The sequence below is a fragment of the Salmo salar genome, chromosome 26 (genome assembly GCF_965601325.2).
Source record: "Salmo salar chromosome 26, fSalSal1, whole genome shotgun sequence".
Lineage (NCBI taxonomy): Eukaryota > Metazoa > Chordata > Actinopteri > Salmoniformes > Salmonidae > Salmo > Salmo salar.
Genome location: NC_138316.1, coordinates 7,267,783 through 7,292,581, shown reverse-complemented (window position 1 = coordinate 7,292,581; position 24,799 = coordinate 7,267,783). Strand labels below are relative to the sequence as shown.

Below are 24,799 nucleotides of genomic sequence, written 5' to 3'. Positions count from 1 at the left end.
TTTCGTCTGAAATGAATGCGCATGGTTCCTTTCCTATGAGTACTAATTATAGCTGTTAACAAACTTTTAAAAGATTTACTTTAGGTGTGCTTTAACCTGTTGGGGATAGGGGGCAGTATTTGCACGGCCGGATAAAAAACGTACCTGATTTAATCTGGTTACTACTCCTGCCCAGTAACTAGAATATGCATATAATTGTTTGATTTGGATAGAAAACACCCTAAAGTTTCTAAAACTGTTTGAATGGTGTCTGTGAGTATAACAGAACTCATTTGGCAGGCCACAACCTGAGAAGATTCCAAACAGGAAGCGCTCTCTCTGACTATTTCTTGGCCTTCTTGATCATCTCTAACCAAAACAGGGGATCTCTGGCATAACGTGACATTTTCTAACGCTCCCATAGGCTCTCAGAAGGCGCCAGAACGATGAATGGTGACTTTGCAGTCCATGGCTGAAAAACAGTAGCGCATTTGGATAGTGGTCGATCTGAGAACAATGAGACTGAGGCGTGTGCACGAGCCAACACCATGTTTTTATTTTTTGGTCTTTGAACGAAAACAGGGTTTCCCGGTCGGAATATTATCGCTTTTTTACGAGAAAAATCGCATAAAAATTGATTTTAAACAGCGTTTGACATGCTTCGAAGTACGGTAATGGAATATTTTGAAATTGTTTGTCACGAAACGCGTCGGGCGCGTCACCCTTCTTTACCCTTCGGATAGTGTCTTGAACGCACGAACAAAACGCCGCTATTTGGATATAACTATGGATTATTTGGAACCAAACCAACATTTGTTATTGAAGTAGAAGTCCTGGGAGTGCATTCTGACGAAGAACAGCAAAGGTAATCCAATTTTTCTAATAGTAATTCTGAGTTTGGTGAGTACCAAACTTGGTGGGTGTCAAAATAGCTAGCCTGTGATGGCCGGGCTATCTACTCAGAATATTGCAAAATGTGCTTTCACCGAAAAGCAATTTTAAAATCGGACATAGCGATTGCATAAAGGAGTTCTGTATCTATAATTCTTAAAATAATTGTTATGTTTTTTGTGAACGTTTATCGTGAGTAATTTAGTAAATTCACCGGAAGTGTTCGGTGGGAATGCTAGTCACATGCTAGTCACATGCTAATGTAAAAAGCTGTTTTTTTTTATATAAATATGAACTTGATTGAACAAAACATGCATGTATTGTATAACATAATGTCCTAGGAGTGTCATCTGATGAAGATCATCAAAGGTTAGTGCTGCATTTAGCTGTGGTTTTGGTTTTTGTGACATTATATGCTAGCTTGGGTGTCTGATTATTTCTGGCTGGGTACTCTGCTGACATAATCTAATGTTTTGCTTTCGTTGTAAAGCCTTTTTGAAATCGGACAGTGTGATTAGATTAACGAGAGTCTTGTCTTTAAAATGGTGTAAAATAGTCATATGTTTGAGAAATTGAAGTAATAGCATTTCTAAGGTATTTGAATAACGCGCCACGGGATTCCACTGGCTGTTGAGTAGTAGCGTCCCACCTAGCCCATAGAGGTTAAAATCTTTTCGTTTTTTTTCCAAAACGTGATATCCAACACACTAGTTTTTCCCAAGATGCGCTATGTCATTGTCCAGGTGGATGAAATGTTCTATATGGTTTTTGCAGATGGCTCTAAAGTGAGTAGTTTTTCTAATAATTTCCATTATAGTTGTCTGTACAGTATATTCAGAAAGTCTTCAGAACCCTTCACTTTTTCCACATTTTGTTACATTACAGCCTTATTCTAAAATGTATTAAATACATTGTTCCCTCATCAATCTACACACAATACCCCATAATGACAAAGCGAAAACGGGTTCAGACATTTTTGCAAATGTATTAAAAATAAAAAACAGAAATACCTTATTTACATATTTACAGACCCTTTGCTATGAGACTCGAAATTGAGCTCAGGTGCATCCTGTTTTCATTGATCATCCTTGAGATGTTTCTACAACTTGATTGGAGTCCACCTGTGGTAAATTCAATTGATTGGACATGATTTGGAAAGGCACACACCTGTCTATATAAGGTCCCAAAGTTCAAAGTGCATGTCAGAGCAAAAACCAAGCCATGAGGTCAAAGGAATTGTCCATAGAGCTCCGAGACAGGATTGTGTCGAGGCACAGATCTGGGGAAGGGTACCAAAACATTTCTGCCTCATTGAAGGTCCCCAAGAACACAGTGTCCTCCATCATTCTTAAATGGAAGAAGTTTGGAACCACCAAGACTCTTCCTAGAGCTGGCCGCCCGGCCAAACTGAGCAATCGGGGGAGAAGGGCCTTGGTCAGGGAGGTGACCAAGAACCCAATGGTCACTCTGACAGAACTCCAGAGTTCAGAGTGTATCCTGCATAACGTTTACGCAGACTGAACGTCAAAAGCTGTCTGTATTGTGGGACTACATCATTACATTTCTACCTGTCCATTAAAAGATCAGGCTCATCAGTAGGTACGAGTATGCTGGTGGGCCATACAGAGAATGTCCAATCTCCCATTAATCGTACCCCTCTCCATGCCATCCTGCTGTGTGGTGACCGGTCTAAATCTCTCCGGGTACTCATTGACTCTGGGGCCGTCGAGAGTTTTGTGGACACTACCCTGGTGTCAGAGCTGGGAATCCCCACTCAACCCCTCTCCGTTCCCACAGACGTCAGAGCGCTGGATGGGCGCTCTATTGGTAAAGTCACCCATAATACGGTCCTGTGAGTGTCAGGTAACCACAGTGAGTCTATGCAATTTCTGATCATCTAGTCTCCTCAGGTACCTGTGGTTTTGGGGTTTTCATGGCTCCAGAGGCACAATCTGCTTATCGACTGGACTGTTGATTCTATCAAGGTTCGGAGCCTGTTCTGCCATACTCATTGCCTGAAGCCAGCGCAGCCTGCCCCGGGACATCTACCGGCAGGCTTGGGAGAAGCCTCGGACCTCTCCGCCGTTCCCGCGGAGTACCAGTACCTCCGGGAGGTTTTAAACAAGGCCCGTGCCACATCATTTCCTCCGCAAAGGCCCTACGACCACGCTATCGACCTTCTCCTGGGTACTACACCACCTCGGGGGCAGCTTTATTCCCTGTCGGGTCCGGAGACCAAGGCGATGGAAAGGTACATTGAGGACTCCCTGGCTGCAGCGTGTATCTGTCCTTCTGCCTCCCCCCGCCCGTGTATCGACTACCGGGGCCTGAATGACATCACGGTTAAAAACCGTTACCCGCTACCACTCTTCACCTTGGCTTTCGAGCCTCTCCAGGGGGCTGCGTTTTCTCTAAGTTGGACCTTCGAAACGCCTACTATCTGGTGCGGATACGGGAAGTAGACGAGTGGAAAACAGCCTTTAACACGGCTAGCGGGTACTACGAATACCTGATGATGCCATTCGGACTGACCAACGCCCCTGCAGTGTTCCAGGCCCAGGTTAATGATGTTCTCTGTGACATGTTGAACCAGTTCCTGTTCGTCTATGTTGATGACATACTAGTTTTTATCCCGCTCAGCTCAAGAACATGTCCTCCACGTCCGACAAGTCCTCCAGCGTCTTCTGGAGAACCAGGGTTTTGTTAAAGCTGAGAAATGCAAACTCCATCACTACACCATCTCCTTCCTAGGATACATCATTGCTGCAGGTAACATGCAAATGGATCCTGGCAAGGTGAGAGCAGTGGTGGATTGGCCTCAACCCAGATCCACAATGCAGCTGCAACGCTTCCTGGGGTTTGCTCATTTCTAACTCTGTTTCATCCGGGGTTACAGCACCCTGGCTTCCCCCCTCTCTGCACTCATCTCTCTCAAAGTTCTGTTCGTATGATCCCCAGCTGCTGACCGGGCGTTTCTGGATCTGAAGCACCATTTTACCACAGCCCCCATCCTAATCCATCCGGACCCATCCCGTCAGTTCATGGTGGAGGTTGATGCCTCGGACATCGGAGTGGGGGCCATCCTGTCCCAGCATTCTGTACAGGACCAAAAGCTGCATCCCTGCACTTTCCTCTCCCATCGTCTCAATTCCGCTGAGAGGAACTATGACGTGGGAAATCGAGAACTACTCGCGGTGAAGATGGCGTTGGGGGAGTGGAGGCACTGGTTAGAAGGGGCAGAACATCCATTCGTTGTGTGGACTGATCACAAGAACCTGGAATATCTCCGCACCGCCAAGTGCCTCAACTATAGGCAAGCTCGAGGGGCCCTGCTATTCGCTCTGTTCAACTTTACCATCTCCTACCGCCCAGGGTCCAAGAATGTGAAACCGGATGCGCTCTCACATCTCTATAGCCCTGCTGCTACACCGTCGTACCCCGAGACCATCCTCCCTACCTCTTGTCTAGCGGCTGCACTCATCTGGGGTATGGCCCTTCTGGCCCTTCTTTGGACACTGTGTTAACAACCCTCCAGACGAGCTTCAATGCCATACAACTCTCCTTCCGTGGTCTCCAACTGCTCCTAAATACAAGTAAAACTAAATGCATGCTCTTCAACCGATTGCTGCCCGCACCTGCCCGCCTGTCCAGCATCACTTCTCTGGATGGTTCTGACTTAGAATTTGTGGACAACTACAAATACCTAGGTGTCTGGTTAGACTGTAAACTCTCCTTCCAGACTCACATCAATCATCTCCAATCCAAAGTTAAATCTAGAATTGGCTTCCTATTTCGCAACAAAGCATCCTTCACTCATGCTGCCAAACATACCCTCGTAAAACTGACCATCCTACCAATCCTCGACTTCGGCGATGTCATTTACAAAATAGCCTCCAATACCCTACTCAACAAGCTGGATGCAGTCTATCACAGTGCCATCCGTTTTGTCACCAAAGCCCCATATACTACCCACCACTGCGACCTGTACGCTCTCGTTGGCTGGCCTTCGCTTCATAATCGTTGCCAAACACATTGGCTCCAGGTCATCTACAAGACCCTGCTAGGTAAAGTCCCCTCTTATCTCCGCTCACTGGTCACCATAGCAGCACTCACCTGTAGCACGCACTCCAGCAGGTATATCTCTCTGGTCACCCCTAAAGCCAACTCCTCCTTTGGTCGTCTCTCCTTCCAGTTCTCTGCTGCCAATGACTGGAACGAACTACAAAAATCTCTGAAACTGGAAACACTTATCTCCCTCACTAGCTTTAAGCACCAGCTATCAGAGCAGCTCCCAGATCACTGCACCTGTACATAGCCCATCTATAATTTAGCCCAAACTACTACCTCTTCCCCTACTGTATTCATTTATTTTATTTATTATTTTGCTCCTTTGCACCATATTATTTTTATTAACTTTGAACTTTCTTCAAATTATAATTCTACCATTCCAGTGTTTTACTTGCTATACTTTATTTACTTTGCCACCATGGCCTTTTTTTGCCTTTACCTCCCTTATCTCACATCATTTGCTCACATTGTATATAGTCTCATTTTTGTCTACTGTATCATTGATTGTATGTTGTTTTGCTCCATGTGTAACTCTGTGTTTTTGTATGTTGTCGAACTGCTTTGCTTTATCTTGGCCAGGTCGCAATTGTAAATGAGAACTTGTTCTCAACTTGCCTACCTGGTTAAATAAAGGTGAAATAAAAATAAATAAATAAAAATACAGAACCAGGTCCGTTCCCAGCCATTTGCCTGCAACCTGTTTTGTAATAAACATCTGAGATTCAAACTGTCTGTCTCCTGTGTCTGCATCTGGGTCTTATCCTGAGTCGTGTTGTGTAGTGTCATACCCAAGAAGACTCGAGGCTGTAATTGCTGCCAAAAGCGCTTCAACAAAGTACTGAGTAACGGGTTTGAATACTTATGTAAATGTGCAGATTTGCTAACATTTCTAAAAACCGTTTTTCTTTGTCATTATGGGGTATTGTGTGTATATTAATGAGGGGGGAAAAAACGATTTAATCAATTTTAGAATAAGGCTGTAACATAACAAAATGTGGAAAAAGTCAAGGGGTCTGAATACTTTCCGAATATAAGTGTTTAAAACCCAAATCAGAATACTTTTTCTATTGGAGTTCTGTGTTTTGGGGTGGATATATAGCGTTTTGCCACAAAACATGATTATTTGTCTAAAAATAAATAAATTCTCTTAAATAAAATTACCTTGCAATATTTTCAACAAAATAATGTATTTTTTTCACTAGCCCATGGCATGGTAAAATAAAAATAACAGGTATCTCTCTTTCACAAGATGTGTTATAATTAATGTCAATTCACCAACATTTCAGAAAAGGTATATATTGCGTTTTGGAATCAAAACCCATCAAATGGAAAGTCTTATTCTTACTTTGCATGGATGTTTAAAGTCCGTGCATTTCAAAGGGGGAGGGTGGGTGTCTACCTCCATTGCTTCTCTTCAGACGTTCTGTTTCTCTCTGTCTCTACCCATCTGTCAGTCTGTCTCTCTAGATTGGTCTCTGACTCTCTGTATGTAACTCTTTCTCGTTCTCGATCGATCTCTTATCTGTGAGGTAAATTAGCTGGGTAGGGTGAAAGCTAATGGGAGATTAGAAATATTCTACTTGGAACGGGGGGGGGCACTCAAAGTACAAAAGGACGAGAAAATGTATTTGCGCAAACACATACATGCACGCACACGTTTCCACGCACGCACGCACACATACACACACCAGCCATCCTTTTCCCCATGAAATATTCACACGTACAAATGAAGTCAGAATTCATACAGTATGAGTGGCATCTGTAGTAGCTAATAGTACTCTTAAAACTTGGCACCGCATGTAGTCCCCTCTGGTCTCGGACACTGAAGGAGTGAGTGCAAACAGATTGCACAGATCTGTTTCAAATATTAGACTAGAGGTTGATTTAATATTAGTAAAGGTTGTGGATGGTCAAATAGGTTTTTGGATAAAACACATGCCCTCAGTGTGTTGTTATACGTGGCACACACTGTTCAGTATCAGTGTGTGATACCTGGCATTCAGTGCATGAATCCGACCCAGAGCCATAGACACACAGAGTTAGGCAAACTCATTTTCAGTTTTAGAATTACCCAGGCAGCCATATTGGCACCAAAAAGTCCAAGACCATCACATGCATGGAATATTTGGAGCCGACATAGATGATCAGTTTCCAGACTCTGTGTAGAATGTCTATGGCTCTGGTTGAAACCCTTGCATTCCACGCAGCATGCCAGACCAGTCATTCAGTTATTTTAGTGATTCTCTGACAAGTGCAGTTAGATCGAAGCTGTGGATGATGACCAAAAGCAGGCTGGGATGGACTGACAGGTGAAAGAGGGTGAGAGGAAAAGAAGGAGATAGAGATGGATAGAAAAGGGAAAGAAAATACAGGGCTAGAGGGTTGTGGTCAATTCTAGCTCAACTAATTCTGGAAAACAACTGAATTTCAGTTAATTAATTGGAAATCAACCACTATTTGAAATTGTTTTTTCAATTAATTAATTGAATTTCAATGAATTCCCTGGAATATGGTAAAACCTTTGACCCCAAACCTGAAAAAGGGACAAAGACATGGACAGATGACAAAGAAAACAGAAAAACTGAAAGAACGAGAAAGAAAGAAAGAAAGAAAGAAAGAAAGAAAGAAAGAAAGAAAGAAAGAAAGAAAGAAAAGAAAAAGAGAGTGAAAGCAATAGTGAACATTTTAAAGAGGGGTGGGGATGAGTTATTGATGGAGAAAGTGGTTGTGGTGTTGCATACAGTGAACAATTTAAAGAGGGATGGGGATGAGTTATTGATGGAGAAAGTGGTTGGGGTGTTGCATACAATGCCTGATAACAGTTCCCATTTGTGACAGGGTGAGTCCCAGGCATTCAAAGTGCTAAGACTGCTAGCTGGTACATGTGCTAAATGTGTGAACTAGAGAGTGGTCAAACCAGTGTTATTCACTCCTGGTCCAAGAAGTAGGTAGGGGTGTGTGTGTGTGTGTGTGTGTGTGTGTGTGGTGTGTGTGTGTGTGTGTGTGTGTGTGTGTGTGTGTGTGTGTGTGTGTGTGTGTGTGTGTGTGTGTGTGTGTCAGGCCAGCTTGCTAGCATTAAAGGGAAAACAATTAAAAAATCCAACTCCATATTCATTATCTTCAGCCCCCCCCCCCCCCCAACATATGTGAAAATGTCATGTCTCTATGTTTTGCAGTAAAACATGCCATCACAAATGACACCATCAACCAATTAGTAGACAATTAGTAGAAAATGCCTACTCATAAATGGTTAAAATGTTAAAATGCACACCGATGATTTAATTGGAAACACTTATCTTCCTCTATCTTTTTTTTTACTACAAAACATAGAAACACGTAATTTTCATGTATGTTGATGTTGGGGTGGTGCTGGAGATGATGAATATGAAGTTTAACATTTTAGAAATGCCCCTTTAACACACCTGTACTTCCCCAAGGATTTGATGATGAGTTGATTATTTGAGTCGGGTGTTAAAACACTAGACTAGGACCCACACATTAGCCTGCACACACTCATACTGTGGGCGCAGGAGTAAAGAAGATGGCTCTAGCATTATTATATTCTATAGTATGTGCTATGTAATGTATGTAATACCATGTCTCACCAGCAGTGGGTGCTGTTATCAAGTGAAGAAACCCCAAGTTAATACAATACAGGCACATAAAAAAAACAACAAGGACAAGTGAAGAACAGAACGTGACTCTGTCTTTCTTTTCTTCCATTCCTCCCTGTTCAACCCATCTTCATCCAAGAATATCAAACTATATAATACATACATGTACTGAGCTAATGTGAGGGGGATAGTTTTGAAGTGTTACATCATGTTGGTCCTTATTATCTATATGGGAAGGTTACACTGGACACAAGTTCAATAAAAAAACCTCTTAACCGAGAGCTGGTTGGAAAGTGTAAAAAGTTATCAGAAAACGTTGTCAAATTCAATTCTGTGTGTGTAGGTCATGACTGAGCCCTGGTGTGAATGCAAGAAAGTCAGGAGAGAGTGTGATGTCTCGAGGATACCAACGCTGTTGCTTTGTTGGTGCCGGGTGCATCTGCCATGGTGTGGGCCATGCATGTGGAGATGCCTCGTGTCAAAGCGTGTGAGTCGAGCCGCGCTGTGACTGTGGCATTGCCGTGAGCTACGGGGATGCCGAGAGAGGGGGAGTGAGGGGGGGGGTAGTGGAGGGGTGGAGGGGGAGAGGAGAGGGTCTCTACTTACCAGAGATCTGCTGGACCCCGGGCTGGTCATGTGAGCTCATCAGTTGAGCCTGAATGGTCTCAACAACACGCTTGAAACGGCGGCTGGGACCTGGTGAGAGAGGGGGAGAGACAGAGAGAAAAATTAGGGATGTAGAGAGTGAGGAGGAGAGAGAGAGTATGAGGAGAGAGATAGAGAGGGAGGCAGAGAGGAGGTGGAGGAAGGGAGTGAGAGAGAAATAGAGAGAAACAGAGAGAAACAGAGAAAAACAGTCCTAGAAGTTGATTGACTGAAAAATAAGAAATACTCTTGAAAATAACCAGAATAATTGACAGAAAATAAGCTTGTGGTGTTGAAACACACAATGTCACACCAGTAGGATGCAAAGAGTGTCAATGTTATGGAAACAATGACATCATTTCCATTATATTTTTCTCACAATAGCCTCAATGAAGCTTCAATTTTCATTCAAGCACATGTAAATCTCAAAGGAATTCAGCTGAATTAAATGAGAGTCTGTTCAACATCAATTTAACATAAATTATCCACATGGGAATAACCAGACAAACTGCAGAGACGACACAGAATATTTTGCTGGAGATGATGCTCCAGTGTCATTGGCCAGAGGTTGTCCTTTGAGACTCAGCAGGGACTAAAGTGCAGTGTGATTATGGTGGGAAAAGGTCTCTGTTTCTCTGTCCTCCTTCTCACCAGGCTTCTGTGTAATGTTGCTTGCATCAGCTTGTGTATGTGCTTGTACATGTGTGTACATATTCAGGAAGTGTCTGTGTGTATACAGTGTTTGTGTGTGTATGTTAATGTGTGTGTGTGTGCACGCATGTGCCTGCCTAACTGCCTGCCTTTCTGTGTGTGTTACCTGAGAGCAGGGTGAAGGTGACCGAATAGATGCCGTTCTCTTTGGTGGCGGCGGTGCTCTCCGTATAGGTGATGTCCACCTGGAACTTGACCGGCTTCTGAAACACTGTAGGGCCGGCTGTAGACTTATACTCTGCCCGGAAACTTGTCTGACTGATCACACTGTGGCTCAGACTGGGGATCTATATAAGAGAGAGAAGGGAGGGAGAGGGGGGGAAGGTGGGAAGCAGGAGGTAGGGAAGCAGAGGGAGAGAGATGGGAAAGGGAGGTGGAGGGTGGGAAAGAGAGAGCAAAAACAAAGAGAGAGCACAGGAAAAAAGAGAGAAAACAATCCGTTTCAATACAGAGACCATGTGTGACTAGTGAGAAAAAGGATATGTACAGTGCCTTGCAAAAGTACTCATCCCCCTTGGCATTTTTCCTATTTTGTTGTATTACAACCTGTCATTTAAATTGATTTTTATTTGGATTTCATGCAACGGACATACACAAAATTGTCCAAATTGGTGAAGTGAAAAAATATATATAACTTGTTTAAAAAATATTTAAAAAATATGAAAAGTGGTGCGTGCATGTGTATTCACCCCCTTTGCTATGAAGCCCCTAAATAAGATCTGGTGCAACCAAATACCTTCAGAAGTCACATAATTCGTTAAATAAAGTCCACTTGTGTGCAATCTAAGTGTCACATGATCTGTCACATGATCTCAGTATATATACACCTGTTCTGAAAGGCCCCAGAGTCTGCAGCACCACTAAAAAATATATCAGAAACTTTTAACATCCCACGGAGCACCATCAAATCCCTTATTAAAAAATGGAAAGAATATGGCACCACAACAAACCTGCCAAGAGAGAGCCACCCACCAAAACTCACGGACCAGCCAAGAAGGGCATTAATCAGAGAGGCAACAAAGAGACCAAAGATAAGCCTGAAGGAGCTGCAAAGCTCCATAGCGGAGATTGGAGTATCAGTACATAGGACCACTTTAAGCCGTACACTCCACAGAGCTGGGCTTTACGGAAGAGTGGCCAGAAAAAAAGCCATTGCTTAAAGAAAAGAATAAGCAAACACATTTGGTGTTCGCCAAAAGGCATGTGGGAGACTCCCCAAACATATGGAAGAAGGTACTCTGGTCAGATGAGAATAGAATTGAGCTTTTTGGCCATCAAGGAAAACGCTATGTCTGGCGCAAACCCAACACCTCTCATCACCCCGAGAACGCCATCCCCACAGTGAAGCAGATGACAGGGACTGGGAAACTGGTCAGAATTTAAGGAATGATGGATTGCGTTAAATACAGGGAAATTCTTGAGGGAAACCTGTTTCAGTCTTCCAGAGATTTGAGACTGGGACGGAGGTTCACCTTCCAGCAGGACAATGACCCTAAGCATACTGCTAAAGCAACACTCACGTGGTTTAAGGGGAAACATTTACATTTCTTGGAATGGCCTAGTCAAAGCCCAGACCTCAATCCAATTGAGAATCTGTGGTATGACTTAAAGATTGCTGTACACCCACGGAACCCATCCAATTTGAAGGAGCTGGAGCAGTTTTGCCTTGGAAGAATGGGCAAAAATCCCAGTGGCAAGATGTTCCAATCTTATAAAGACATACCCCAAGAGACTTGCAGCTGTAATTGCTGCAAAAGGTGAATCTACAAAGTATTGACTTTGGGGGGGTGAATAGTTATGCACGCTCAAGTTTTCTGTTTTTTTGTCTTATTTCTTGTTTCTTTCACAATAAAAAAATATTTGCATCTTCAAAGTGGTAGGCATGTTGTGTAAATCAAACGATACAAACCCCCCCAAAAATATATTTTAATTCCAGGTCGTAAGGCATGAATACTTTCGCAAACCACTGTATATGAGCTAAAATACAGAGAAGAGGCGAGACAAAGAGAGACAAGACAAGACAAGACAAGACAGGAAGAGACAACACTGGATCTGTTACACTACAGCACAGCGCTGTTAGGGACCATCAGACTCTGAGTCAATTACAAATGACAGCGGGTCACACAGCAACAACACAGTGTTGGGCTACAGAGACTAGGGTGCCTTTGAAAATACAAGAAAACAAACCTGCTGGGAAATATTACAGAGGTTAGATAATTGGCAAGGTGTAGGGTTAATGCAAGTCAACTACTGTAGTGTGATGATGGTTGTGTCATGACAGTGTCAGTGTCAAAGTCAGTTTCCATCCGTTGTCGTGACTGTTTTGACGCTGTGATGTACCATTATAATGACACAGCTATGCACAGCGTGGCCAAGAAAAACTTAAGAAGACTCAATCAAGTCCTTTCCTTGGCTCTCTTTAATGTCAGAAATCAGACTGCTGTGCACCAATCATATGCAGACTACAAAAAGCAGGCTGCTGTTCACTGATTACACAATAACACTGACCTTCACTGGGAAAGCAGCAGAGGGAAATGCAGGCAGTAGCACTGTCTAAAAGTTGCTCTAAATCGAAAGATAAATCACAGTTGCTAAATAGTGAATTTATCCACTTCACCTCATGGACAAACCAATAAACATAGCCATCACTTTGTGTGCTAGTTCTAATAATGATTTCAATGTTTGAAGACCAGGATTTTGTATATATAATTCCATACAATAACAAGTCAAATAGTATCATGGCGCCGGAGGAGATGGCTGCTGTTTCACGATCCCCTAACCAATTGTGCTGTTGTGTGCGTTTTTTCACGTGATTTCAAACTTATTTTGTACATAATGTTTCTACCACTGTGTCTTATGACTGAAAAGAGCTTCTAGATATCAGGACAGTGATTACTCAGCCCGTACTGGAGGAATTTTTCTATAACGAATCGGATGGGAAGAATTTACTTCAGATGCCCGACAAGGCCCTCATCCCTGTCATTCTCTAGAGAAAGAGACAGAGATATTGGGGGCGAAGTTCTGTGTTCCTTGTAAGGATCCGACGGCGAGCGGGTAATCTCCCTTTACCATCGGTCCTATTAGCCAATGTACCAGCAATGGGATATAAAATAGACAAACTACAATCACGTATATCCTACCAACGGGATATTAAAAACTGTAATATTTTATGTTTCACTGAGTCATGGCTGAACGACGACATGAATAACATACAGCTGGCGGGTTTTATGCTTTTTCTCTGCAGGATAGAACAGCGGCTTCTGGTAAGACAAGGGCTGGGGGTCTGTGTATATTTGTAAACAACAGCTGGTGCACGAAATCTAAGGAAGTCTCTAAGTTTTGCTCACCTGCGGTAGAGTATCTCATGATAAGCTGTAGACAACACTATATACCAAGAGAGTTTTCATCTATATTCTTTGTAGCTGTCTATTTACCACCACAAACCGATGCTGGCACTAAGACCTCACTCAATGAGCTGTCTACAGCAATAAGCAAACAGGAAAATGCTCATCCAGAGGCGACGCTCCTAGTGGCCGGGGACTTTAATGCAGGGAAACTTAAATCCATTTTACCTCATTTCTACCAGAATGTTAAATGTGCAACCAGAGGGAAAAAAACTCTAGATCACATTTACTCCACACACAGAGACGCGACAAAGCTCTCCCTCACCCTCCATTTGGCAAATTTGACCATAATTCTATACTCCTGATTCCTGCTTACAAGCAAAAACTAAAGCAGGAAGCAACAGTGACTCGGTCAATAAGAAAGTGGTCAGATGAAGCAGATGCTAAGCTACAGGACTGTTTTGCTAGCACAGACTGGAATATGTCCCAGGATTCTTCCGATGGCATTGAGGAGTACACCACACCAGTCACTGGCTTCATCAATAAGTGTATCGATGAAGTCGTCCCCACAGTGTCCGTACGTACATACCCCAACCAGAAGCCATGGATTACAGGCAACATTCGCACTGAGCTAAAAGGTAGAGCTGCCGCTTTCAAGGAGCGGGACTCTAACCTAGAAGAGTATAAGAAATCCAGCTGTTCCCTCCGACGAACCAGCAAACAGGCAAAGCATCAATACAGGACTAAGATTGAATTGTACTACACCGGTTCCGACGCTCGTCGATGGGGCAGGGCTTGCAAACTATTACAGACTACAAAGGGAAGCAAAGCCGAGAGTAGCCCAGTGACACGAGCCTACCAGACGAGCTAAATTACTTCTATGCTCGCTTCGAGGCAAGTAACACTGAAACATGCATGAGAGCATCAGCTGTTCTGGACTATGTGCTCATGCTCTCCGTAGCCAATGTGAGTAAGGCCTTTAAATAGGGCAACATTCACAAGGCCGCAGGGCCAGACGGATTACCAGGACGTGTACTGCGAGCATGCACTGACCAACTGGCAAATGTCTTCACTGACATTTTCAACCTGTCCCTGACTGAGACTGTAATACCAACATGTTTCAAGGAGACCACCATAGTCCCTGTGCCCAAGAACACTAAGGTAACCTGCCTAAATGACTACAGACCCATAGCACTCACGTCTGTAGCCATTAAGTGCATTGAAAGGTTGGTCATGGCTGACATCAACACCATTATCCAAGAAACCCTAGACCCACTCCAATTTACATACCGCCCCAACAGACCCACAGATGACACAATCTCTGTTGCACTTAACACTGCCCTTTCCCACCTGGACAAAAGGAACACCTATGCGAGAATGCTATTCATTGACTACAGCTCAGCATTCAACACCGTAGTGCCCTCAAAGCTAATCACTAAGCTATGGACCCTGGGACTAAAGACCTCCCTCTGCAACTTTATCGTGGACTTCCTGATCCAGTTCCAGGTGGTAAGGGTAGGTAGCAACACATCCGCCATGCTGATCCTCAACACAGAGGAACCTCAGAGGTGCATGCTCAGTCCCCTCCTGTACTCCCTGTTTACTTATGACTACGTGGCCAGGCACGACTCCAACACCATCATCAAGTTTGCCGATGACACAACAGTGGTAGGCCTGATCACCGACAACGATGAGACAGCCTATAGGGAGGAGGTCAGAGACCTGGCCGTGTGGTGCCAGGACAACAACCTCTCCCTCAACGTGATCAAAGACAAAGGAGAGGATTGTGGACTGCAGGAATAGGAGGACTGAGCACGCCCCAATTCTCAATGATGGGGCTGTAGTGGAGCAGTTTGAGAGCTTCAAGTTCCTTGGTGTCTACATCACCAAAAAACTATCATGGTCCAAACACACTAAGACAGTCGTGAAGAGGGCACGACAAAGCCTATTCCCCCTCAGGAGAATGAAGAGATTCAGCATGGGTCCTCAGATCCTAAAAAGGTTCTACAGCTGCAACATCGGTTGCACCCTCTGACCGGTTGCATCACTGCCTGCTCAGCCTCCAACCGCAAGGCGCACGGCCCAGTACATCACTTGGGCCAAGCTTCCTGCCATCCAGGACCTCTATACCAGGCGATGTCAGAGGAAGGCCCTAAAAATTGTCAAAGACTCTAGCCACCCTAGTCATAGACTGTTCTCTCTGCTACTGCACGGCAAGCGGTACCAGAGCAGCAAGTCTAAGTCCAAAAGGCTTCTTAACAGCTTCTACCTCTAAGTCATAAGACTCCTGAACAGCTAATCAAAGGGCTACCCAGACCCCTCTTTTACGCTGCTGCTACTCTCTATTCATTATCTATGCGTAGTCACTTTAACTCTACCTACATGTACACATTGACTCTGTACCGGTACCACCTGTATATAGCCTCGGTATTGAAATTTCACTGCTGCCGTTTAATTATTTGTTACTTTTATTTTCAAATTTTTACTTATCTATTTTTTACTAAACACTTATTTTTCTTAAAACTTAATCATTGTTGGTTAAGGGCTTGTAAGTAAGCATTTCACTGTAAGGTCTACACCTGTTGTATTCGGCGCATGTGACAAATACAATTTTATTTGATCATAAGTAGGGGGGTGACAAAGGAGGGAGCAAGAGAGAGAGAGGAGATATACACATACAGTAGATGGAGAGGGAGAGAAAGCGGAGCGGTGAGGAGCAAAAAGGAGTGGTGAGGAGCTCTTACAGAGAGGAAGGCGTGAACGATGTCTGCTTTGATGGAGCTGAGAGGCTTGTCTCTGATCACCACAAAGATCTGCTCCTCTTTCTCCAGGTTGATGAAGTTACCAAACCATGACTTCTTGGCAAGCCTGCAGGGAGGGAGAAAAAATTGTGCATTCTCACAGACACATACATGTCAGCAATCTAGAAGGACACACACTCACTTAATTTAGTAGCTGCTGGAGAGAAGACTAATGCATCATGTCGAGAGGACAATTAACATAGTGCCACACTCATTTGCATATTGCAACATGTACCATGCTTTGTCTGATCTTTAAGGGTAATGAACAGAAACTGTTTAAGGGAGTAGTGTTAAATTCAATGTTCTTCTAATCTAAAATCACTTTGTTCCTCCTAGCCTGGTCCAGATGTGTATTTCAACCAACTGGTGACTATAATGTATGCCATGACAATTATAGTCAGAGGAGTTGGTTAAAGCACATTCATATCTGAACCAGGCTATTCTGTTTCTACCTCCCTCTATCATCTAACTTCAACCCTTGTGCATGTTCTGTAAGCCCTCTTCCTCCCTCTGCTTGTCCAAATAGCCTCATATTGGTCCCCAATAGCAATGACATCATCCTGACTACCTTTGCTACGAACCTACCTCAAGGCCCCTTCCTCATTTCTGCCTCATCTCCAACTATCCAACCTGACTCTAGCTGTGTCTCTCTCTGTCTGTGAAGCAAACTGGAAGAAAACCACTAAAATATTCATGCGGAACAATTCCCTAAAAATAGCCCAATCAACAGGAAGGAGAGTCCAATCTGCATAATTGTGGGGATTGTTCACACAGGACTCTTGGGCAGAATCCCTACTGCCTGTAGCTTACATAGTCACTCTCCCAGTGGCAAAAACACCAAAGGTAGAATGAGTTGACTTTCATGCACATGCATGTAACAGAGGTGGTTCAGTGACCCACAATCAAGTGACGAATCTCCTTGCCTGAGACCTGCAGCTTCCTGAACTAATGTCTCCAGACATTAGCTTAACGGGCAAACATCAGTGAATCACAATCACTAGTGACCTTGCCTGAGACCAATTTTTTTCCTTATTTTTTAAGGGGTGGATCAGTTTTAATATTGCAGATAGATTGTGGCTTCCATCAACGTAATTGTCTGCATCATTTTCAATCCCCTATATATCATTTTTGTAAATATATATATAATATATATATATATTTGTATATATTTTCCTTTAATATTTTCCACTAACCATACCACCCCTCAGCTAATTTGAGTAAACTAATGGACAACAACACTTAGGCTTCTACTTTCAGCTTATACATATTATATACATTTTACCGACACAGTATATTTTACAATAGTTATCTTTTGTTTGTTTTTTGTCCCATCATTCAGCTCTACTCAACCCCTCCCATCTATCTCTGAACACTATCCAGTTTTGATTTCTATTTGCCATATATTTTTCAACTGTGCTGTGATGTTTCAAAAAAGTTCTGAACCTTTCTATTCTAATAGTTTATACAGATTGCGACCAAAAACAAGCTTAGCAATTGCTAAATCCTTAGCAATCTACACAAAATACCCCATAATGACAAAGTGAAAACAGGTTTTTAGAAATGTTTGCAAATTTATTACAAATAAAAACAGAAATACCTTATTTACATAAGTATTCAGACACTTTGTTATGAGACTCGAAATTGAGCTCAGGTGCATCATGTTTCTATTGATCATCTTTGAGATGTTTCTACAACTTGATTGGAGTCCACTGGTAAATTCAACTGATTGGACATGATTTGGAAAGACACTCACCTATCTATATAAGGTCCCACAGTTGACAGTGCATGTCAGAGCAAAAACAAAGCCATGAGGTCGAAGGAATTGTCCATAGCGCTCCGAGACAGGATTGTGTCAAGGCACAGATCTGGGGAAGGGTATTAAAATATTTCTGGAGCATTGAAGGTCCCCAAGAACACAGTGGCCGCCATAATTCTGAAAAGGAAGAAGTTTAAACCACCAAGACTCTTCCTAGATCTGGCCGCCCGGCCAAACTGAGCAATTGGGGAAGAAGGGCCCTGGTCAGGGAGGTGACCAAGGCCTGATGCTCACTCTGAGAGAGCTCTAGAGTTTGTCTGTGGAGATGGGAGAATCTTCCAGAAGGACAACCATCTCAAAATCAAATGTATTGGTCACATACACATGGTTAGCAGATGTTATTGCGAGTGTAGCGAAATGCTTGTAAAGTTTCCTAAGGACTAGAAGCGAGGCAGCCCTCTCTGTCGGCGCCATTGTTCATTGTACATCTCTGCAGCACTCCACCAATCAGGCCTACATGGTAGTGGCCAGACGGAAGCCACTTCTCAGTAAAAAGCACATGACAGCCCACTTGGAGTTTGCCAAAAGGCACCTAAAGACTCTCAGACCATGAGAAACAAGATTCTCTCGTCTGATGAAATCAAGCTTCAACTCTTTGGCCTGAATGCCAAGCGTCACGTCTGGAGTAAACCTGGCTCCATCCCTACGGTGAAGCATGGTGGTGGCAGCATCATGCTGTGGGGATGTTTTTCAGAGGCAGGGACTGGGAGACTAGTCAGAATCGAGGCAAAGATGAACGGATTAAAGTACAGAGATCCTTGATGAAAACCTGCTCCAGAACACTCAGGACTTCAGACTGGGGCGAAGGTTCACCTTCCAACAGGACAACGACCCTAAGAACACAGCCAAGACAACGCAGGAGTGGCTTCGGGACAAGTCTCTGAATGTCCTTGAGTGGCCCAGCCAGAGCCCGGACTTGAACCCGATGGAACATCTCTGAAGAGACCTGAAAATAGCTGTCCAGCAACGCTCTCCATCCAACCTGAGCTTGAGAGGATCCGCAGAGAATGGGAAAAACTCCCCAAATACAGGTGTGCCAAGCTTGTAACATCATACCCAAGAAGACTCGATGCTGTGATCGCTGCCAAAGGTGCTTCAACAAAGTACTCTGTGAAGGGTCTGAATACTTATGTAAATGTGATATTTAAGTGTTTTATTTTTTATAAATTAGCCAAAATGTATAAAAAACCTTTTTTGCTTTGCCATTATGGGGTATTGTGTGTAGACTGATAAGGGGGAAAAAATCGTACATTTCAGAATAAGGCTGTAATGTAACAAAATGTGGAAACAGTCAACGGGTCTGAATACTTTTCAAAGAAACTGTATATAACATTCTATTGGTTGTAAGAATTTTGTATAATAATTTAAATAGAAAAAAAGTTTTGAATCCAGTGTAGTTTTGTATATCAGTTCATAAACCATGTTCCATGGAATTGGTACATAAAAAATCTCTACCCAACTATTCTGCAGCTGCACATTTTTTGGTCCTTAAATTAAACTGGTATACTTTTTTATTTATCACAATTTTCTTTAACCAATTTTGGTCTTTAATGCAGGGCTGATAGACATATCCTTACTTTTTCCCCCTTCCACTTCCATTTTTGCAGTAATGCTGCAATTAGTTGGTTGTAATTTTGAGTAGAGCAGACATTTCCAAATATTTTTGTTAGCTGCATGTGTGATATAACAGTCCTATTTATGATATCATTTACAAAGATTATACTTTTTTTTTTTCCAATTAGTATATTTGAGTATAACCATAATATTTATTCTCTTTTCTGGTGAAATAAACTGAAATTGCAACAAACTTTCTATGGATTGTTAAAAGAATTGCGATATTTTGGAGAATATTTCATTTTCAAATAACCGAAAGTGAGAGGTTGTAATCAGAATAAAGGGAAAAAGGCCATTCTTGAACATGGGGTGAGACATTCTTACTAATCTGCTAAAGAACCAGTTTGGATTTAAGTACATCTTTTGTATGACTGAAGCGTTAGGTCTAATGCTTTAATATTTAATCATTTCTGCCCTCATAATTCATATTCATTATATAAATAGGTCTGTTTAATTTTGTCTGGCTTGCCATTCCAAATCAAATGGAATCTTTTTTGCTCGTATAATTTTAAAAACAAGTCGCTAGGTGTAGGCAAGGCCATAAGCAAATAGGTAAACTGGCATATGGCTAAAGACAGGGATTTTCCTGAAGACCTGCGTTAGATCTCCGAAAGAACACCTACAGACCACCTACGGGTCCCTATGGCGCTTGACCTCTAAATGTTTAGTAAAAGGCATAAGCTGACGCACACCCAAAAATGTTCTGTAGAGGTGCTGACTATAGGAGAGTAAACTATAAATAAGAAAGAAAGTCGCACACTCTAGTTATGCTCCCAAACATTTAATGGATATAGCAAACAACGTTTCGGTACACAGTGCCTTCTCAGGGTTTGGGAACATAACTAGAGTGTGCAGACTTTCTTTCTTTACCTCAATGTTTGTCAAACGTTGTATTTATGTTTTCCTGGGTCACTCACTCTGGTGAAGAGTCTGGCGTGAGGCTGGACATGTCCTCCTGGGTGGGAACTGTGGAGAGAGGCAGAAAACGAGGTCAAAAGTGAAAGGTTAAAGGCCCAATGCGGTCAAAAATGTGATTTTTCTGTGTTCGATATACATTTGCACACTATGAGGTTGGAATACTACTGTGAAATTGTGAAGATGATGATTACCCTTTTACTGTAAGAGCTGTTTGAAAAGACCGCCTGAAATGTCAGCCTGTTTTGATGGGATGGAGTTTTGGCCTACCTGGTGACACCACCAGGAGGTACATAGACCAACAAGAATGTACTTAATTCTTACCCAAAAATGATTTGATATTGAGATAAAAACATCTGTATTGGACCTTTAAAGGTGAAAAGGTCAGACAAATGGGCAACATCGCTTGATTGACATCGGAGAGCACTATAGAGGGTCCAGTGTGGACATTTAAAAAATAATAATAATAATTATCACTTGATCCTTACTATGTACATGAATACTGTATAGTGCATAAGTACAACAGTAAGTCAAAAATCCTTTCCTCCTTAATCTTGTTTATAAATTGGTTTGTCTTTTACCATTGTAATACCATTATCTACAAAGGTTATTCTGGATAAGATGGACAATATCCCTTCAAGTTGTAGAAATCATGTTAGGGAAAGGAAAGGTGATACCTAGCCAGTTGCACAACTGAATGCATTCAACTGGGAAGCAATTGTTGTAGGGGTTAATTGCCTTGCTCAAGGGCAGAACAGCAGTTTTCCACCTTGCTGGCTCTAGGATTCTGTCCCAAACGCTCTAACCGCTAGGCTACCTGCCACCCCTTAGTAATGGAGGATTTAAATTATCTATCACCGAGCAGCACATATTACATGACAACCTACCTACAGGCATTAAAACGTTATACCACTCATTAGAAGAAGAAAAACACACACTACATTTTCCCCAATTACATATATGAGCTTGCACGCTTTGAGAACCATCATAACGCCTATGGTAAAGCTCTGAAGCTATACGCTCCTTATAACACAAGCAACCCTTATTTTCATCTTTGCTCCTCTCATCGGAATGGAATAGCCGTTGATTTATAATGTATATGACTAATCATATAGAATTGAATGGGACTCGCATAAAGAACCCCTCCCCTTGGTTTAATAAGATTATATCACAACGTATAGGACAGAACGATTACTGTTAACCCTCTTGAGATTAATGCAGATATTCCCCTGTGCTAAGCGCTAACGCTAGCACTCTACTGGGAGAGTGTAAAATATCTTTCTTAACAGTACAGTATGACGTGTTCTACTGTTCACCAGAAGTGTGTACAGGTAGGATTTTAAAACTCATGGTGACCAAACCCCTTGACCAGGTGGTTCCAGCAAGTCGTTGCGCTGGGGATGATATACGCAGCCCAGAAGGATGTAGCTGTGAGCCACCAAAGGGTCCCTTTCCTATACCCACTGTTAGTGTTTGTGGAAACTCTGCCTTATTCCCTCACCTCTCGTCCCCCTCCACAAGTCTCCTACCCCAGTCCAGTCCAGTACCTTGCATTTTCCTGCGATGGAAGCGCGGCGAGCCCAGGAAGCTATTCTTGATGGAGTTGAGACGCGTCCTCCAGGGCAACCCGCCGATGGAGGGGCTGGGGGGCGGCGTGGGGCTAGGGGTGCCCGCCGGGCTCTCCTTGGGCGTGTGCACCGGAGTGCCCTTGGGGGTAGGGAGGGGGCTCCCCCGCGGAGAGGGGTGGGGAGTCACCTGTATGGTGGGGACAGATTTGTGACCGTTGTGGTCAGGGTGGAGGCGGTGTCGGCGGAGGGGGGACATGGGTGGCGCCGGCGACAGGGGGATGGAGAGCTTGGGGGGCACGGTGAGGGGCGGGTGGCGGCGTGGCCGCGGGCTGTTGGGGACGTAGGGGGGGCTGCCCAGGGGTGAGGAGGGGGAGGTGGGCTCCGACTTGGGGGTGGTTGGGCTGTCAGCCGAGTTGGGAAGGGGGTTGGACCTGGTGGTCTGAAGGGGCTTCTCAGACACTTTGGGCTTGGCGGGGAGGGTCTGTGTGCGGGGGTGCATCAGGGGGGACCCCATCTTTGGCGTGTAGGCGTTTGGAAGCGGGTGTGGGTGCACGCGGTTGGCCCCCCCTACCCCGTTATGGTTAAGGCGGAACTCTGGGGAATGGGTGGGGCTACAGTTGGGCGACTGACAGAGGTCCGGCGACTGGGGCGGGATAAAGAAGCGCCGGACCGGCTGCGATTGGACATGCACCGTTAGATTGACAGCGCAGGCAGCCAATGAGAGACCACGCCCAGAAGCCAAGGGACATATATAGAAAACACCACAGCCCAATAAAGGTGTATTGCAATGAAAAGGCACCAGGAAAAAAACAGAAATATAGTAAGAAATGACATGGAGGAGAGGATAGGTGGAGCGAGTGACACACAGGCAGGGAGAGTGATGAGAGTGCAGAAAGAAAGACAAGAAGAACATGCCATTAGCATAACCAGCCAACCAGGAGGCAGCAGCACCATGGGGGAGAGAAGTGTTGAACATTACAAGCATTCATGAAGCCAAACCCAAACCGGCAACTGAAACAGCATCCAAAGCTAAACTGCATTAGCTTCCAGATTGGTGGAAAGCAGCCAGTCTGCATGCACAATGCTGTGGTATGAATGACATAGCAACTCTCATGACAAGACATGAAAGTTTATGACAGCTTATGAAAACTGGCATGTATTAAACGTTTATGCAAGGTTTAATGGCTTTTTGTTGTGTCACTCATATGGCAGCATTATGAGGCATTTATGACGACTGCCTTTGTGAAGGGATCCTCATTAAATATAACGCATGAGTGTGTATGTCTCTGTGTGTGTATGTGTGTGGGTGTGTGCGTGTCTGGGTACTAAAAAGTTTAAAGGTCAAATTACACTCCTAAACCCTAATCTCCATATACATCAGTAGGTGTGATCCCATCAATGTGTGACATAATATGTAGCCTTACATAATCGGCACAATATTTATACTTAAAAAAGGAGGACTAAAATGGCATCACCCCTATTTGAACCAAATCCTTTACAGTGTCACTCATCATAAAAAAGAATATAAAGTAACATTTAGGCACAAAACCCTTGCTGGGGTTGCTGACAGATATAAATATTTGCCAGAAAGAAATATCCTCAACTATGAAACTTTTACAGAATCCTTCATAACACTGACAGTTCCGCAAGAAGAAGCAGAATATGTGATGACTGCATGTTTGTATCCTCGCTAAGGGCTGGCTTTAAAAATGCATGGCCTTAGGAAAAGAATGGAGGAACTGTGCATGCTAGCTAAGAGCTGTTTAGTTGATTTGTAGCCCTAACCTTTACAGTCATCTTATATAACATGGCAGCATTTTCCAATGTATTCCCTAATCAAAGATGACTTTGATGGATTATGTTACTATTTTATAGTACTGGTCATTGAACACCAAATCCCACATATGGGATTTATAATAATGGTGAGCTGTTGGGGGAATTAAGAACTTGAAAACAAGAACGATGGGTTCCCTCATCAGAACTTAAGCCCTTATGAGACCTCACATGGATCCAATGATACATCACAAGAAGCCCTATGACATGCAGCCTACATAGCTCTGTCATAACAATGATATAACAACAGTCGTAACAGGTCATGATAACCAACCGTATATTACAGTATAACAAATGATACAACCCATTAATGAAGTATAAATTATTTTAAAATGATTCTGTGACCCGCACTAATACCTCATATCAGCGTTATGTCAGGTGTCATAACTCGTGCCTGTGTTTTGGGCTATCATGTCACATTAGATAGATTTGAACCTTTATTTTAAACTTTTTCCAGAAATAGAATTACACCAAAAATGAAAGCAAATGTCTGATGATGGTGCTGGGCCATCTGACATAAAAACAAAAACAGTGTTTGAACAAAAAGCTTTAAATACAGTTAAAATCGAGGTCATGTGACATGCTTGTCCAAAACACAGGGCCCTAGTCATAAGCTGCCATAGGGTATAGTGACTGGTAGCTTTACACTATTCTTACGACAGGATTATCCAGGTTTCATGTCAGATGGTCTTTCAGAGAGGTTTTACCATGGATTCCTCTATGAGCTGCCCTATGTATAGCCTTATGAGCGGCCATAGCGAGTGAATAGCAGTGTGTGCATTCCGGTGACATCCACAGCACAGCAGAGCTAGCGGTGAGGTGAGTTGGTGCAGTGCAGTGTGGGCCCCGGGGTGGGCTAGTGGGTGGTACGGGACAATCAAACTCTTACCCTGGGACTGCTGAGAGGACTAGTGGAGAGACCGGAGGATGCTCCACTGATAGACCGTGACCTGTAGACACACACACCACACACACACACACACACACACACACACACACA

General features: G+C 43.4%; 1 protein-coding gene across 2 annotated transcripts in view; it reads right to left on the bottom strand.

Annotated features, from left to right (window-relative positions):
- brsk2b (BR serine/threonine kinase 2b) overlaps positions 1–24,799 on the bottom strand; it is a 199,601-nt gene that overhangs the window by 5,367 nt on the left and 169,435 nt on the right. For both annotated transcript variants that reach the window (XM_082969348.1, XM_082969349.1), the window contains exons 13-18: positions 24,689–24,749; positions 21,946–22,153; positions 20,401–20,449; positions 15,997–16,120; positions 10,015–10,195; positions 9,159–9,248 (exon numbers count right to left, since the gene is read on the bottom strand). In XM_082969348.1, coding sequence (XP_082825474.1) covers positions 9,159–9,248; positions 10,015–10,195; positions 15,997–16,120; positions 20,401–20,449; positions 21,946–22,153; positions 24,689–24,749 — 713 coding nt within the window. The remainder of the gene's footprint in view (positions 1–9,158; positions 9,249–10,014; positions 10,196–15,996; positions 16,121–20,400; positions 20,450–21,945; positions 22,154–24,688; positions 24,750–24,799) is intronic.